Here is a 13808-nt window from a genome sequence, read left to right as displayed (position 1 = left end):
AATCACTAGGAGGTAGAAAAAGTTTTCCTTAGGTTAGTTGGTTGCACCTCTTTGGGATCTTTAATAGTGGAGGAGAGTCATCTCTCTTTTGTCCCACTATCTTCCTCGATATCCACCTTTTTCATCGGTGGGAATTCCCATAGCAAGAGCATCCTATTCTAAGAAAACAATTATGATATGCATTATTGAAATGATTCTTTTAGCCTTCAGTGATATGCACAAATTTGATTGATGAAAATAGAATTAAAAAATTGAGATTGGCTATGGGTCTTACCACTACAAATTAGTGACTCATTGATTGCAATCCTTACTCTTTACAATATATTTCTTGGATACAAGAGAATCACAAGATCAAATTAGGGTTATGCATAAAGACATTCAAAGTGGCAATCATGATTGAAATGGAACTGAAATGAATGTTGAAATCCAATGTAAAGGCTGCGATTTATGTAAAGAAGCACTAATCTCTAATTTACGATCCATTTAAAGGCTAAAATGACCATAAATCTCTCATAACTGGATGTATAGATATTTTCACATATTAACGCAATTGGAGTATCTTTTATAAGCTTGAAGAAGATGGATGATTTAATTAGAATCAAGCCTAGGTCACTTGTAGAAGAAATTGCCCCAAATCAGTCTATAAACTCCATGCTCCATGATTCCAATGAAATCAGCCCGTTTTTTGCTTAAAGATCAATCATCCTTCAATTCAAAGTACCTTGAACTTCTTAGATGCTTGAATGCAAGAGATTCAAGTTCTCTAATCAAAAGCCCCAAAATAGAACTCCATTATGAACTCCAAGAAGCCTAATAGGCTGAAATCCTTCAAATTTCTTCAATATTCCACCTCAAAGCTTCCTTGAGCAATGTTTTGTACCCTTGGATGCAAGCTTTCTTGATGATTCTTGAAGGATTTAATAGAATTTTAGCAATGCCTTGTTGTCCATGAACCTAAAAAATTCATTGATTTCCTTGATGTATAAGGCTAATTAATCTTGGATCAAGTGTTGTCTCCATGATGCTCACAAATTACTAAATGATTGCCTCAAGGTTAGAGAAAGAGATGTGATCACTAGAGAGCAAGAAGAAGGGTTTCTTGGAAGCCATCATGGAAACTTTATTAGCAAAATCTTGGAAGAAAGAGGAAAGAGAGAGTCTCTTTTGAAAAGTAACTGGACTACTAACCTTGACTAACTCTATTTCCTTGTTCTTTAACCAATTTACCATGAGAATGGCCTATTTCTTGTCTACAACCTGTCATTTTGTCCATGATGCTCCAACTTGGTCTCCATGTACTCCATTTCGCTCTGAGTAGGTTTTCCTTGGTCTCCTTGGTCTTTGCACTTGTTTGTTTTCAAGTTGACACCTTGTTTTCTCTTTGAGTAGGTTGTCCTTAGTCTCCTTGGTCTTTGCACTTGTTTGATTTCAAGTTGACACCTTGTTCTTGAGAAATGGAATGTAACTAGTTTGAGAAGGAAATCTAGGGAAATATTGTAATAAAAGGAGTGTAGAAGAGAGAGAAAAGAGGAGATAGAAATACTAGAAAGATAGGAGAGAAGAGAGATGTGAACAAGAAAGTGAGATGATAGACCATAGTTGAATTATTTTCAAAAGTCTCTCGCTAAAATATAAGTATTTCCATATTCTTACATATGCCATTGGTTAATAATTTTCTTGGAGTAGAAAGAAGACAAGAATCTATGATAAACAATGCATCAAACTCAGTGTGCATCCATTAGTCAATTGGAGAACAATCAAACTAATGAAAAAACCAATTTTAGAATGAAGAAAACAAACCTGAGATTGCTCAAGAAGATGCATGGGGTGTCATGTATATATGTTTCTCCCAATATGCTTTTGATAGGCATCCTTTTTGTTGAGCAAGACACATGTATTGTTTGTTTAGGACACCACTATGTTATTGATTGCCTTAGTAATTACACTTTTTGTGTGTGGCTATTGGTCACATAGTGTAGTGGCAACATTTTTTTAGTGTTGCAATTAAGATCTAATGATGTAAAGGTATTCTAGATGGACACAAGAAGCCATGATGCAAACACTATATTTGATTTCCTCATTTGGCTTGCAAAATTCATTAGCATTATGATACTTGTCCATCTCAAAGAAAACTCTTTTGTTTTGGTTTCTTCATTGCTTTGAGAGTGTTGTGCAATCTACTTACCAAAAGATGTTGTTTAGTGTGCTAGAGACCTCGGGTCAATTACATTGTATGTGTAGGTCTCTCAGTTCATGGTGTTGAAGAAATTTCCTAAGGTTCTCCACCTCTACTACCTTACCAAGACCCTCTTGGCAACACATGAAATACTTCAACATCCTAGAAAAAATTTCGCATTGCTTAGTGTTGTTTTGCCTAGCTTGTGTAAATGTAGCACTTTTTACCTTGATTTTTGCATGATATTCACAATTTCTCTTTGGGTCATACTCCTCGATCAGAGCTTGTTTTCTTGAGTTACACTCAATTGAGCCATTGCATAAGCATGCAGTAAAAGAAATTTTGTCATTTGCAATTGAGATCTCCATCTTGTGGGTCCTTAGGAGGCAAAATAATTTATCCACAATTCAAAGATATAGTTAACATCGATTAATAGAGAGAGAGAGAGAGAGAGAGAGAGAGAGAGAGAGGGAGGGAGGGAGGGAGGGAGGGAGGGAGGGAGGGAGGGAGGGAGGGAGAAAGAACCTGCAAAGTTACTTCAAAGTGAGAGGCATCAAGTCCACCTATTCATACATCCACCCTTAACCAAATTCAAAAATGGCTAAAAATAATAGTTGCTAAAAATAATAATTATTGAAAAAAACTACCACAATTGCTACAAATTATTTGGAAGCACCAATGTTATAAGCTATTATAATAAGTGATTGGCAACAACTAGGAATAACAAGGAGAGATTGATTTAGTTTCTACAATTTGAAATGGGTTGAATGATGAGAATTAGAAGGGTTTTTCCACTTCTATTTATGCACTTGAAAATTTTCTAGATTTTGAAGATCTGAACTTCCTTGTGATTATACAAGAGATGAGAATGCAAGGAAACTATAGAGGAAAAGAAAGAGATGTATGATAGAACAAGCATAAGCCTTCTATTTAGAGTTAGCTAGAGGTAGGGGGAGATCTCAAATGTGATGTGGTACAAAAAGAGGAGGTTGTTATAAGTAGTATAACTAGAATTAACAAATTGTGGAACATGCAGGTCATGGTAGAGGTAGAGGAGATACAAGAGGACTTGGGAGCTATAGAGGCAAAGACAAAGGGAAAAAAGACAACATAACAATGTTGTAGGTTGTTAGAATTATGATCATGGAAAAACTAGTCATCTCGCATGTAAGTGTTCTCACGCAGAAAGTGATGGAAATTGTTGGCATATGTAGCATGATAATTATGCATTTATTTCATGAAGAGATAATGAATGTCTCTTTGTTAATGCAACACATGACGATTGAGTACCACATTGCAAAATGTATATACTATTGATGTATGGTATTTAGGTGCATTACATCACATGATACATTACAAAAACTAATTTAATGAGATGCATGTGCCCAAAGAACTAGGCTATGTGGAGACTAGGAATTGATTCATCATTTTACATGTTGGAAAAGTTTCCTTGTCTATATATGATGGTAAGACAAAGTATATGGCTTGTGTATTGCATATGTGAACACTTACAAGAATCTTATTTTTGTTCATCAAATGTTGACCAAGATTTACAACTTAAGTTCAACCAACATGGTTATTTTGTTGAGGAAATTCAAAGGTTGTTTCTTTTGGTCAAATGGTTGACCAAAATTTGCAATTTAAGCTCAATTGACATGCTTAAAATAATTGCAAATTGATTCCAATAGGGTTTGAATAATGTTCAGGTTGAATGTGCATATGCTTGAAAAAAGTTCCATAATGTTTGCAAGTGGCAATAGAGTGATTTGTAGACATGGATATTTGGCATAAACATATTGGTCATGTAAATGTGCAAAGTCTAAAAAGATCCAATCGTAGAATATTGTTACTTGAGTACCACAAAACTACTATGTCATTGTCTCTCTCTCTCTCACCTGCATCTACAGTTTCACTCCTTTGATCTCTGCATCCAAAAAAGTGGTATAAGAGCATAGGACTTGGAGCTGGAGCTTGGCAATAGGGTTAGTAAGTCTTTTTTTGAATTCTCATAGGTTGCATGATAACCATAGCTCAGGTGTGTTGAAGCTTCTCCACCTCTATTTTGTGTGCAACTCATAGAGGCTTGTGTGGGCATTATGTAAGTCCTCTTTGGCTCTATTTGTGCCCCTCCTTAGGCTCCATTGACTCCACATAGTGCTGCTGCCCTGCCTGAACAATCCATGTTGTTTGCGCCTGTAGACAGCAGGCCCTCTCCTGGCACTTTTCAACATATCCCTCATCATAGGCAATTAAGGAGTGCACACTTGAGCTCTTGGATGCTTGGTATTGAGTCATGACATTGACATGTTGTCTTGACATCGGCTTAGAGCACATACCTTCAGATTTGGGACTATGGTTTACATAGTTGATGAGTTGGAAACATGGCAGCACATATCTTTGTGTGTCTGGTGCATACAAATCATGCTCATTTGATGGCTATTGGATGTCTCAGGGATCACGTGGCATTGTCTTGAGGTCATTTGGAGCAATATTGGCAATCATTTTTCTCAATTTGTAGACTTGCTTGTGGCGAGAATACACAGTCCACAGCTTGCAATTTACAAGCAGCTCTCTATCCTTTAATGACATTGGTCCTTGGACATGCATGATGATACGTATACATGCTCAAGTGATGTCAAGACACTAAGGAATGATATGCCTATGTAGTATTGAAGTGCATTTGGGGTGATTTTGATTGAGATTTCAATCAGATTTAAGAAGGACCTGTTGGCTAGAACATATAGGGATGAATGCTATTTTGATAGTACATGTCTCATGCATTGCTTCCAGGCTTGATCTCAAGGGTTCAGAATGATGTATTGATGCTTGACTTTGATGTCATATATGTGGAAATAGCCTTGGGAAGATCTTATGCTTGTTTTGTAGGATTGAAATCTTGCTCCTGATTGTCATAAAACTACAGATCACATAACAAATCTGAGAGAGTTTTACTTGGACTCTGTGCTTCCCACTTGAGTTAGTAGACACTGTTTTGGTATTGGATTACCCGCATACACTCAGGGTAGATATTGGACATGCTTTATATGTCATCTTTGGGCTGAAATGCATAAGTTTGTGCAGACATTTTGAAGCTATAGATAGTGGACAACAAGTCTTGTTTGTAGACAGGTCATACATGTAATTGTCAAATGCTTGTTGGACATACATTGATGTATGTAACTTAGTCCATATGCCATTGATATGCTAGGATATGATCAATAAACTGATCTAAATCAAAGATCTTGGAATCTCTTGTTAGTTGAAACTTACAGTTCTTCTTGGTCATTTGTCTTGACATTTTTTAGCTTGCATCTGTGTACTTTTGGGTTGCAACTATGGCTGGAAGTAGTGACAGTAGCAATTTACTGCACATCAAGAAGCTTGAAGGAGCACACAACTTTGCAATTTGGCAAAAGTAGTGCTATAACATCTTATTGCAGAAGAACCAAGCAAAGTCGATCAAAGAGAAGGGGATAAAACCAACAAATGTAGATCAAGATGACTAGGATGAGCTGAATGAGCTTGCTCGCTCGACCATCGAGCTGTTAGTCTGTGATGCTTTGTTGTTCAACATAGAAGGGCTTGATACTTCTTATGCCATTTGGATGTGACTAGAGGAATTGTATGCCCAAAAAAGTGTTGTAAGAAAAGTCTACTAGCTGAAGAAACTCATGGATTTGCGCATGAAAGGCAATGCACTGTCTGCTCACCTCAGTGAGTTTAAATCTATTTTTAGCCAGCTTGTCACCTTGAAGTTCAACATTGATGAGGAGTTCAAAGCTACGTTCTTGCTATGCACTTTGCCAGAGAGCTAGGATACTTTTAGGATTACTATGAGCAAATCTAATGCTATGCTATTGTATTTGGATGTAGAGAGTGCTCTACTCATGAAAGAAATGAATCGGTAGAACAATGTGTCTAGTAAATCTTCTAGTGCTTTGCATACCAGAGGCAGATCACAACAGAAAGGGAAATTCGACAGCAAAGGGATGCAGTAAATCTCGTGGTAAGGATGTTGAATGCCATCACTGTGGCAAGAAGGGTCACTTCAAATGTGACTACTATAGGAGGAAGAAAGAGAAAGGAAAGGGCAAGAAGATAGATAATAGCAAAGAAGAGAAGAAAAAGAGTCAGCCTGCTAAGAAGAGTAGTGTAAAGATCAAAGAGGTGAATGTAGTTAGCCATGAGAGCGGCAGTGGGAATGATGTCCTCTTAGTGTCTTCTTATTTTAGTGCACATGCCCTGATTGTAGATATAGATGATGACATGCACACTTGGATTTTAGATTCAGGTGTCTCTTTTCATGTCACCCCTCATCGCGAGTGGTTTTTTGATTGCACTGGGGATAGACATGGAGTTGTCCATCTTGGGGACAACTATGCATGTGACATTGCAAGTATTGGCAGTGTGTAGCTACAGTTTCATGATGGATTTTTCTTCACTCTTCAGCATATCAGGCATGTACCTCAACTCAAGAAGAGCTTGATTAGTACTGGTTAACTAGATGATGATGGTTTTCATACCACCTTTGGTGACGGGAAATGGAAGATCTATAAGGGATCTAGGGTTATTGCTAGAGGTTGCAAGAGTGATACTTTGTATCCACTTCATGTATCTAGTGTCCATGACCATGTTGTCACTGTGACTGAGTAGCCAAGTGTTTCCTTGTGGCATGGCTGTTTGGGACACATGAGTTAGATAGGAATGAAAGTACTTTCTCGTTTAGGTTACTTGCCTTGTCTTTGTTATGCTGATTTTGAGCACTATGATCATTGTGTTTATAGGAAGCATGCACAGACGTCTCATAAACTATCTCTTTCATTAAAATCTTTGTCTCTAGAGTTAGTACATTCCGATGTTTGTTAGATGCAAGGGTTATCTCTAGGGGAAAAAAAATGCTAAACTAACATGAATGAATGTAAACAAAGTTTAAAAACTTTAAGTGCATAGATTAATTCAATAAGAAAATATGGTTTTGGTGCATGCTAGCAAGCAAAGACTACTTCAATAAATAGATTGTGCTTGCACTCTCATCCCATAAAGACCATGTGTGTTTATAAGTGTTCGCGTGCACGAGCATGTATGTGCCACATTGCACTCATGTCACCAAGTCCCACAATCTCACTAGAAGACCCTCAACCTCAACTGCGTAACCAAATGCTCAATGTAATATCCAAGTGTCAAGTAGTGGCTCCCATTGGAACAAAAGTTGAATGCGAGACGAGTAAACAAAGCTCAAAACATCATGTGGAAAGACATCTATATATCCAAGATCGAAGTAGCATATATTTGGGAGCGTCTGACCCAAGTAACTTGCAAATCTCTTATTGGAGCATCAAATAGCCATATATAATAGTGAATGATGATCAATATCAAGATTGTAATTTCACATTGAGTAGACATAGACTTTAAATTATAGTGGGCCAACTCTACTAGCAAAATATGCAAGGCATTCTCCTTGGATCAATATAGCCCGTGGAGTAGGATGTAATTCTATCAAAGCACATGAAGGGTTTATGGCTAGCCAATTAAGAAAGTCATTCGAGCTAGATAATGGTTGCCAACTCTTGAAGTGGTGGCTTGCCCACATTTCTCCCCTTTGCAATCTTTGTCAAACAACACACTAATCATGATTGCCTCTACATTGGCTATTGGATGGTTGGAAGATTGGGCCCTCCACAATACTTTAGTGACACTCATTTATGTGTGCCTTTACAAAGATATCATCATTATATGATGATTTAATTGAGTTGGTCATTGGTGAAGATACCCATTTTCTTAACAATGTCATGAAACATCTAATAGTCATTTTTAGATTGAACACAAGAAAGTCCTCTCCATAGTAATGGTCATTTGTCTATTGACTACATGAAAGTCATTAAAAAAATAATGGTCATTTTTAGATTGACCACAATAAATCCCTCTCCATAGTGACCCTAGGCCAATGAAATAGTTCAATCATCCAACAAAACCATCTTGACAATACTCATCTAGTTGTTAGCTACCCATCAGAAGGATTGGAATACAAAACTAGTTATGACCACTCTATGCTTACAATTCTACTACTAAGGTGACTATGGCCCTAGTTCCCTTTAAATAAGCCTTTGGAATGGAGGCCATCAACTCTTGAATTTGTGGTTCTAAGCTATTGGACGTCAATGACCAAGGGGATCCTCCCTAAAACTTATCATCTATTCTAACTATAGTTCTTGTAAAAGCTAGACTAGGAGTGGGTCTAGAGTTTCATCCACCATTGAAATCCAACTCTACCAAGTTGATTATTCTGACAAAACTAATATATCCTAAAAGAGTCAACTCGACTTGGTCTTCAATATTTGGATGGAAAGCTTCCTAGAAATTTTAATTTTGGAGGATTGGATCCTATTGAATTTTTTGCTAATGTGGCATTAATCTTGTTTGATATTATTGATTTAAAGAAATGTTTACTACCTCACATCGTGAATGAGTTCAAACATCGTGCCTCCAACATTAAATGTGCATGTCCCTGAAAAGATAATGATAGCCTACAAGGATTTGTAGGCATTGTTGCTTACATTGGCCATGTCTTGCTAGTGATAGAATCTACAACAACTATCACTACTATAGATAGCACTTCAAGTGCTCACCTAAATTTTTTTGCACCCTAGTTGAGTGTCTTTGTGCCCTATATCACCCCCAACTTTTTGTATGTGCTTTAGTTGCTTGCTTGTTTTTGCTTTTCACTAAGTGCAATTTGTTCCCATTCACCCACTATGGACAACCATAGACCCACTATGAACAACCATAGACCCCCACTTCATTAAGTGGCTTCAAAGGACACATTGGGATAACTACACTTGTCTATATGGGGGGTCCACCCCTTGCCATTGAGATCATTAACTAGCTCATAGGTGTTTCCTTTATCTATGTTAATCATTAGCTATTCTATTATATGTGGTGTATCAATCATGGCCTCTTGTTTCCCACCAACTATAAAGTGTGGGCATCCAACTTGAGTTAGTAACTTAGTCCGTGATATGAGGCTAGAGAGTGTAGATCATGTGCTTCTACACCTATATAATCATTGACTACTCAATCAAGACATCCCTCTACTTAGCCAAAATTTGGAAATAAGACCTAAGGTCAAGCATAAAATTATCCAACACCTAAGTTTCTCCGATGGTAACTTTGCCTGAGGACCTTGTCCTACAAATAGTCCCATTTATAGCTCATTGATTTAGTCTCTAAATGAGTTGTTAGAGGAGGAGATGTGCCCATCCGATTGAAGTGTTGCTAATACCTTTGCCATGGGCTAAGACCATTACATGTCTTGGCTACAACCAAATGCACACGATGGGTTACTTATAGCACTTTTTGTCCACTTTGAATGTGTAAAAGTTCAGGAAAAAGTTGTTATTAATGTTGGCACTGAAGACTTTCTCTATTGAAGTAGTGCAAGGTGTAATCATGACCTTGGTGGTGCAGGAGGCACGGGAAACCTTGGTGGTAGCTTACTAGATTTGACTTACTAGATAAGGTGGTGTTCTCATCTCTCCACTCTATATCTTTTGGTTTGTCTTATTTCTTTTTATTATATACTGTTCAAGTATCTTCCAAGCATGCTAGGCTTTGATACTTGAAGACTTCACATTGTTCCAAACCTAGCATTGCTTAGTACTTGGTTCAATCTAATGTCAAATATGTCCATGAGTAATCACATGCTACTCCATGCTCCCTTGCAATTGCTAAGACTATACTTGAACAATTCTCTTCAAGTACATACTCTTCAAACTCATCGTAATTACCTATGTCAATATTTCAAGCATGTTAGGCGATGATAGTTGAGCACTTCTCACATAGTCCCAACATTAGCATTGCATAATACTTGGTTTAGTCTATGTCAAAGATGTCCATGGGCAACTAGTCCATGTACCCATGGAGTTTCCACGATTCTAGCACAACTAATTTAGCATTGCATGGTTCTTAGTACAATCGACATAAAATCTATACATGAGGAGCTACTGCAAACTACCATGCTCCCTTGCAATTGCCATAACTAGTGTAGTTGATTGAAGAGAGTACTCCTTATAGTAGGGTAAGGGGGCCAATAGGGAGGTGGCCCCCACTAATAACTACCATGACTCCGACTCTAGCCTAGTCGATTGAAGAGTACTTCTAATAGTAGGGTAAGGGGATTGGTAAGGAGGTGGCCCCCATTAATGTCTTCTTGTTGTTCATCAAAGCTTAGTAGTTTGGCATTTACAGGTGACTTAATTGTAAAGACAATTATCTAGAGCTTAAGTATTGCATTGCCAATTAAAGAGTTGCTCACATATTGTTTGTCATTCTATTAAGGCATGCCGGATCGACTTGCATCAATACAGTGGCTTTTTTCACAACACTAGAAACTTCAAAAACACACATACAAAATAAATAAATCAATAAATATATCAAAATTTGAAATTTTTTGAATCAATCAATTTAAGAAATTTTGATGGATTAATTCCCTCTCTCTCTCTCGACATATATATCTCTCAATCAAAGTTTTTCAAACTTTTTTGGTCCCAAGTCCACAATAGGTATCTTGGGATTGGTCCACAACCCTTTTAACTTGGGAGCGTTCCAACCATGTTCAACACACACACACACACACACACACACACACACACACTCTCTCTCTCTCTCTCTCTCTCTCTCTCTATATATATATATATATATATATATATATATATATATATATATGTCTCTCTCTCTCTCTCTCTCTCTCTCTCTCAATGAGCCGACCATATTAATGGAAACGGACAATTTGCAATACTAGCATTTTGGGATTGGTCCAACCATGTTAAAACTCTCTCCCTCCCTCCCTCTCTCAATCAATCAATCTACTAGGCATATGGGGATCGGTCCAATCCAACCATTAACCATATTAACATGGTATTGTTCCAACCATGTTAATCTCTCAATTAACCAATCAAAGTTTTTGAACTTTTTGATTAGAAGACCACTAGGCTTGGGATAGGTCCAACCATGTTAACTTGGAATTATTCAACCATGTTCAAAACACACACACACACACACACACACACACACACACACACTCTCTCTCTCTCTCTCTCTCTCTCTCTCTCTCTCTCTCTCTCTATATATCTATCTATCTATCTATCTATCTATCTATCTATCTATATATATATATATATATATATATATAATGTTGTTAATGGAAAAGTAAACGTGGAACTTCGACTTTTAGAGTGCAGCTACACGTAGACCTATCAGACATTTTGCATGTCAAATAGGTCAAGACTTCAAGTTTGCAGTGTGACATGCTCTTTTTCTGTCCTTACTAAATTTATAATGACACATTCACAACTGCAAATAGTGACTAGGCACGTGGCAGGAGCATAATTGATGAAATCCCCTCAGAAAATGGAGGGCCTACATCAACTTATAGCAGAGACGTCTCTCTCTCTCATGATTTGGATTGAAACCATTTGCTCACATGATTTACAATAAAATCTCCTCTCTCTCTCTCTCTCTCTCTCTCTCTCATGATTTGCACTTGAAAACATGTGCTAACTTATATGCTTTAGAATCTAGATTAAAGTAATCTGCTCACTTGATCACGCCCGTCCTCTTTCTCATCCATTTAAATGACCTTCACAGACTCAAAACAGCAAATCAAGTATGTAAAGGATACGTCAGCAAAAAATTCTGAGGCAGCATAAGATGGATCTCTTATGCTTCAAGATGGGTAATCATGATCATCATGATTCTATTAATTCGTCAATATGTACAAGAGCCTACAATTAAAGGCCTTTGAATGTAAAGTATGTGCGCTGTGGATATACAGAAATGAAAGGAAGAGCCCCGTGTTTTGCTCTTCCAAGATACTCTTTCCACCTCCAAGGTCCAAGGGGATGATGATAGCATATGTACACAGGAATTTACAGCCCCTCTTTGACTTGTTTGAGAGAGGGAGACACACTACAATGATGTGATCTCCATTGTTGTTTGTATGTTTGTGTTTCGTCTAAGGCTAGAAAATTCGTCTGAGCCTGGAAACATCAGACTGTGAGTCCACTGTGTGGATGATCTTATCGCATGATCACATCAAAGGGAATAATTGATGTGCGAGGAGTAATCCCTTATTCCAGCTCCTTCCCAACCCATCCACTCCTCCCAATCCTCCCACGTGTCATCATTCACTCCCATCATCTGCTCTGGCTGCGCCTCATCGTAGGTGCCGTGCTGCCCCACCACACACAGACCTTCGTGGCCCCTCAAGCAGTCCATAATGGTCTGTGCAAGAGCAAGTCGAAGCTTGTTTTCAGAAATTTCATTAAAAAAAGGCCGTAGTCTAACGAAAGGCCGTAAAATCCTAAAATTATGCTCAAGTCTAACGAAAGTCCATAATCATCTGTCTGAGAGCAAGTTGAGAGAAGGAATTTCCGTTGAATACAACGTATAAACGTTAAAACGAGATCAGTGCTCAAATGTGAAAGCGGAAGGCATGGAGGAAGAAAGAACCTGATAGGCATCGCTTATTTGTGTGAACATCGACGTGCAAGAGTCCCCTTTGCATACATCAGGATGGAACTGCATACAATGAAGTTAAACGACAGGTTAATTTAAGCCTTGATTTTCCTCTTAAAAACCGGGATTCAGAGACATGTCTCAAACTCATCAAAACCGGAAGACACGGAATAATTTGCAGAGATAGAGACACCGTCTAAAACTCATCAGAAACAGAAAGATGTGCCTTCAGAAGTTCGGAAGGCAGAGATCGTCAGAAACAGAAAGAAGATCTTTCTAAGGTAACAATCTTGGAAACACCTCCACCTCTCTCTCTCTCTCTCTCTCTCTCTCTCTCTCTCTCTCTCTCTCTCTCTCTCTCTCTCTCTCTGTGCGCACGAAAAATCATCTAACACTGCAATCGGGAGTTGACAGAGAGAAATATAACTTAATCTTCCAGCAACAAGCCCTAAATCTCGATCATTTTTGTGTGGAAATGAAGAGAAGACGTTCCTTTACCTACACTAATAAGATCAAGTGCAGGAGAGCGGGAAAAGCAGAAAATAGATGTGTGTACTTGCGGAATCAACCTTGAGAGCCAGCCGTCTGTAAGCCTTTTTGATGTCTTGCTCTGAGGCGCCTTGGCTGACACCAAGGGTGTGGTAAGGATCAGCTACAGTTCTGGAAGACCAGACTCTGCTGTCGTCGGCGTCGTCATCGTAGGAGTAGCAAGTGACGCGAGAGCCGCGACGCGCGTTGGTGCGAGATCGGAAGGCAGGGGAGGGGGAGGCGATGCCGGTAGTGGCGAAGAAGAGGTTGGAAGGGAAGGGGGAGAAGGCGGAGGCGGCCATGGCTGCTGCTGCTTTCTGGTTGTGCGGATATAGGCGGAAAGACAGAGAGGGGAGGAAGGGAGAGCTCGGCCGGTTGTCAGCCCCCGGTTTTATAGGGCCAGCCGATAAGAAACAAAGGCCACGTCAATGCGCTTATCCGGTCTCTCTCAGTCTCTGTCCACGTCAGCCCCCTCCTTCCCACGCCACAAAACAAAAACCTTAAACTTTCACTCAATATCATGACGCTTGAGCCACGTCATACTTTCGCGACCCTTCGAAGAAACCAATATATTAATATAATATCCTTTCAT

The 13808-nt window shown here is 38.6% G+C and overlaps 1 protein-coding gene across 1 annotated transcript; it reads right to left on the bottom strand.

Annotated features, from left to right (window-relative positions):
- Positions 1–11881: 11881 nt before the first annotated feature.
- LOC148017140 (chaperone protein dnaJ 8, chloroplastic-like) lies at positions 11882–13587 on the bottom strand. The gene is made up of 3 exons (XM_087663140.1): positions 13258–13587; positions 12683–12751; positions 11882–12454 (listed from the first exon to the last, which is right to left on the bottom strand). Exons 1-3 carry the CDS (start codon positions 13516–13518, stop codon positions 12266–12268), a joined length of 519 nt encoding a protein of 172 aa, XP_087519266.1. The 5' UTR covers positions 13519–13587; the 3' UTR covers positions 11882–12265.
- Positions 13588–13808: the final 221 nt, after the last annotated feature.

The sequence above is a fragment of the Lygodium microphyllum genome, chromosome 22, assembly GCF_053477565.2.
Source record: "Lygodium microphyllum isolate KBCC chromosome 22, Lygodium_microphyllum_v1.1.10, whole genome shotgun sequence".
NCBI classification, from domain to species: Eukaryota; Viridiplantae; Streptophyta; class Polypodiopsida; order Schizaeales; family Lygodiaceae; genus Lygodium; species Lygodium microphyllum.
The sequence above is the reverse complement of the archived record's forward strand: the minus strand, read 5'-3'. Positions and strand labels throughout refer to the sequence as shown.

Excerpts from the sequence above, each read along its gene's own strand:
- LOC148017140 (XM_087663140.1), bottom strand. The coding sequence starts at position 13,518 with ATGGCCGCCTCCGCCTTCTCCCCCTTCCCTTCCAACCTCTTCTTCGCC. Across the intron at positions 12,752-13,257 it reads ACAGACGGCTGGCTCTCAAG|TTCCATCCTGATGTATGCAA; the intron begins GTTGATTCCGCA and ends CATTGTATGCAG. Across the intron at positions 12,455-12,682 it reads AAATAAGCGATGCCTATCAG|ACCATTATGGACTGCTTGAG; the intron begins GTTCTTTCTTCC and ends GCTCTTGCACAG.